At 39.1% G+C, this 3,809-nt stretch overlaps 1 protein-coding gene across 1 annotated transcript; it reads left to right on the top strand.

Annotated features, from left to right (window-relative positions):
- The first annotated feature begins 824 nt into the window (after nt 1–824).
- Nucleotides 825–1,798, top strand: LOC106843958 (olfactory receptor 4C5-like). Its single transcript, XM_014861219.1, is given in 1 exon segment — nt 825–1,798. A coding segment is annotated over 1 exon segment (939 nt). The 5' UTR covers nt 825–859.
- The last annotated feature ends 2,011 nt before the right edge of the window (nt 1,799–3,809 follow it).

Genomic DNA, 3,809 nt, shown 5'->3' with positions numbered 1-3,809 from the left:
CCAAAGCCCCCAGTACACAGTGGTATATTCTAGTTGTAGGTATTTCTGGTTGTGCTATGTGAGACGCCACCTCAGCATAGCCTTATGAATGGTGCTAGGTCCATGCCCAGGATCCAAACTGGTGAAACCCTGGGCTACTGAAGCAAGTACATGAACTTAATTACTCAGCCACGAGGCCAGCCCCTTTTGCCTTCTTTTTTGATGGTGTTATTAGGCAATTCTATTTGAATGTAGTGTAAGCTCGCACTCTAACTGCCAGGCAAACCTCCTGGAGCCTCAAATATTCACTCAGTTCAATTTTTCTGGAGTGTGAACACATCACCCTTAGTTCCAAATTGAATTTATGTAATGTTTTATATTGACCCTGAAAGAAGTTAAAAAAATAGAAGGAATAACAAACTCTCCAGCATAGCCTCATCAGCATAAGTGACTGGTGAGAGACATGGGGGTGTAGGCTCTTGAATTCAAGCCCCTGCTCCTCCCTAAAGGTCCTCTTTTTATTCCTGTTTTTCTAAGGGGGGAAATATTATGGCAATTGATGAGACAATATCCATTTATGTACAATTACAAGAAAGTGCCTGGCATGTCAAAAGTCATAAAACCGTGCTGTGCATATGAATGAGTGGCTGTGCATGGCCAGGGTGGGGGGGTGGGGTGGGAGAAGAGGGTTATGTGTTCATTATGTAACTAATAATATGGTCCAACTTTAAGTCTTGGATTTACCTGTTTGGGGTTTCCATCAGATTTACAGAAAATAATCCTGACAGAAATTATTTGCTTGATCAAAATTTACCTGCCACAATTGAATTTCCTGTGTTATTCACAGATAAATCAATTATCCATATGCCAAACAAGATTCATGGAGTGAATGAACAACGTGACAGAATTCATCCTGCTTGGCCTGACACAGAGCCCAGATGTGTGGAAACTCATGTTTCCTGTGTTTACAATCATCTATTTTCCCACTGTGGCAGGCAACCTACTCATTGTTGTGACGATCACCACGAAACGAACTCTGTGTTCCCCCATGTATTTTTTCCTGTCTTTCTTATCCTTCATAGATGGCTGCTGCTCCTCTACTGTGGTTCCCAAAATGATATATGACTTACTTGCAGAAAAGAAAACCATCTCCTTCAGTGAGTGCCTGACTCAGCTCTTTGAAGAGCATTTCTTTGGAGGAGTTGAGATCATCCTGCTCACAGTGATGGCCTATGACCACTATGTGGCCATCTGCAAGCCCCTTCACTACACAATCACAATGAACAGGCGAGTGTGTGGCCTCCTGGTGGCCATCGCTTGTTCTGGGAGATTTCTTCATGCTCTGATTCAAATTCTTTTTATCGTCTGGTTGCCCTTCTGTGCTCCCAATGTCATTGATCATTTCATCTGTGACCTTTTCCCTCTGCTAAAACTCTCCTGCACTGACACTCACATCTTTGGACTTTTTGTGGCTGCAAACAGTGGGCTGATGTGTATGCTCATTTTTTCTATTCTTATCTCCTGCTATATCCTCATCCTGTGCTCTCTAAGAAGGCACAGCACTGAAGGACAGCAGAAGGCTCTCTCCACCTGCGCCTCCCATGTTACTGTAGTCATTCTATTCTTTGTCCCCTGTATATTTGTGTACCTTCGGCCCGTGATCAACTTCCCCATTGATAAAGTGGTGGTTGTGTTTTATACTATGCTAATGCCCATGTTAAACCCTTTAATCTACACTGTCAGAAACTCAGAGGTAAAAAATGCCATGAGGAAGCTTTGGAGACACAGAGTAATCTTGGGTAACAATCCATGTGACTAGAGAAGATAAAAACACAATCATTTCATGTTTTAAGAACAAGTGTGACTAATAGAAAGGATAATGATCTTGAAGTCAAAATATGTGACGTTAAGTATATCTTGCTCCACTTCTTTCTGGAATATTTAATGACTCCTCTTTTATAACATATCGATATTTGATTAAATGATGACTAATGTCTCCTCCAATTAAAAACTTCTTTGCGTTTACAAATTATTGATCAAATGGACATTGGTAAATGTCAAAGTGTGTGGAAAATCTCTGAATTTATGTTTTCAGTAAAACAATTCTCTGTAAAGCTACAGGTATAGATTATATAACCAATAGGCCAAGTTATTAAAGTATTTAGACAAAAGGCTTAATGGCAAAGTATTTTATTGAAAATGCATAGTTTTGATCCCAACTACTGTAGTAAAGGTTGATTTATTATTGTGAGAGATAGAGATCAACTAGAAATGAATTAGTTTTGAGGAATGAAAGAGTCATTCAGGCAAGACTCATCCCGAAGTTAGTTCTGCTGTGTTCGCACTTCCAGGAGGCACTACTTATATTGTAATGTGGGCTATTCCCAGAATAAATTATTTCATCTGTCTGAAGCCAAGGAGATATATACAATTCATCCAGGCATACTCAGAGAGCAGTCTTGCATGTGACTTCCCAGTGAGTAGAGCATTATTTTTGTCAAAGACATCCTGGACACCACTTCACCTCCAAAGTAGCTTTTATTGGATGGATTTATGCCTTAGCTAAGAGAAATAAAAGTATCAGGCACAAGGGCCCGGCCTGGTGGCGTACTGGTTAAGTTTGCAGACTCGGCTTCAGTGGCCAAGGGTTTGTGTGTTTGGATCCTGGGTGCAGCCCTAGCACCACTAGTCAAACCATGCTGTGGTGACATCTCACATAAAATAGAGGAAGATTGACATGCATGTTAACTCAGTAACAATATTCCTCAAGCAAAAAAGTATAAGATTGGCAATAGATGTTAGCTCAGGGCCAATCTTCCTCACACACACACACAAAAGTATCAGGCACAAAAGAGAGAGTTGATGATATCTGTGTAATCAAGACAGAGTCTGCATATTCAAATTTGAATAGAAAATTTCAGACTAATTGCAGACCAATGAGATGGGAAATAATTTGAGACACAGAACCAGCGCAATTTTAAGAGAAAGAACCTAGATAAAGGAATGGGATCCAGATCTGGACCAGGACAGAAGTCCTGTAAATCTTAGTAATTTCACTTCTACCTTCAAGAGGGCTGAATTAATGCAAATTACTCCATAATCATGCCTGTATTTTATGTTAAATATATATTCCATACAGACTAACACTTGATGGTTTAGTATACAATCTATTCTGAATGGGAGATCACATTTTCTCAAACATAGCCAAACCATTTTCTGATCACTAATAATCCATTTGCTAGTACCATATTTTCCAGTCCCCTTGTTTGTAAGTGGGACCATGTTTGCAGAAGTGATGGGTGTCACACTCATACTGAAACATTTAGAATCAGTGTGTTACTCTCCAGCTTTCTTTTTACTTGCTGCAGCAAGCATGGAAGACAAAAAATAAGATGGTAGGGCCACCCAGTGGAAGAAACTTGGATTACTGAGTTACTACATTGAATAGAGCTGCCCTAAAAGATCATGTAAGCCTCACTGGATTAGACCAGAATGGGGAATAAAATTGTATGTGTTGAGCCAATGAGAATTCAGAATTCACTTGTTAAAACAGAAAAATGCAGCTAACGCTCACTAAAACATTGAGTAACTATATTTTAAAAGACATCAGTAATAAGGAGGGAAAATGTTAACATCATTTTTGCAGTTATCTTGATTCTCAAATAATATAGAATGAATACATAGAAATCTTTACAAAACCAAGTCCAAATAGAGCTTTTTGGTTTTTCTAAGGTCTCTTTGGTTTATAAAACTATATAAATTTCAGGTGTGCATACCAATATTTCAAGTTCTATATAGAATGCATCATATTCACCACCAAAAGTCTAGTT

Source organism: Equus asinus, chromosome 17 (assembly GCF_041296235.1).
Source record: "Equus asinus isolate D_3611 breed Donkey chromosome 17, EquAss-T2T_v2, whole genome shotgun sequence".
Lineage (NCBI taxonomy): Eukaryota > Metazoa > Chordata > Mammalia > Perissodactyla > Equidae > Equus > Equus asinus.
This window is presented reverse-complemented; position numbering and strand designations above follow the sequence as displayed.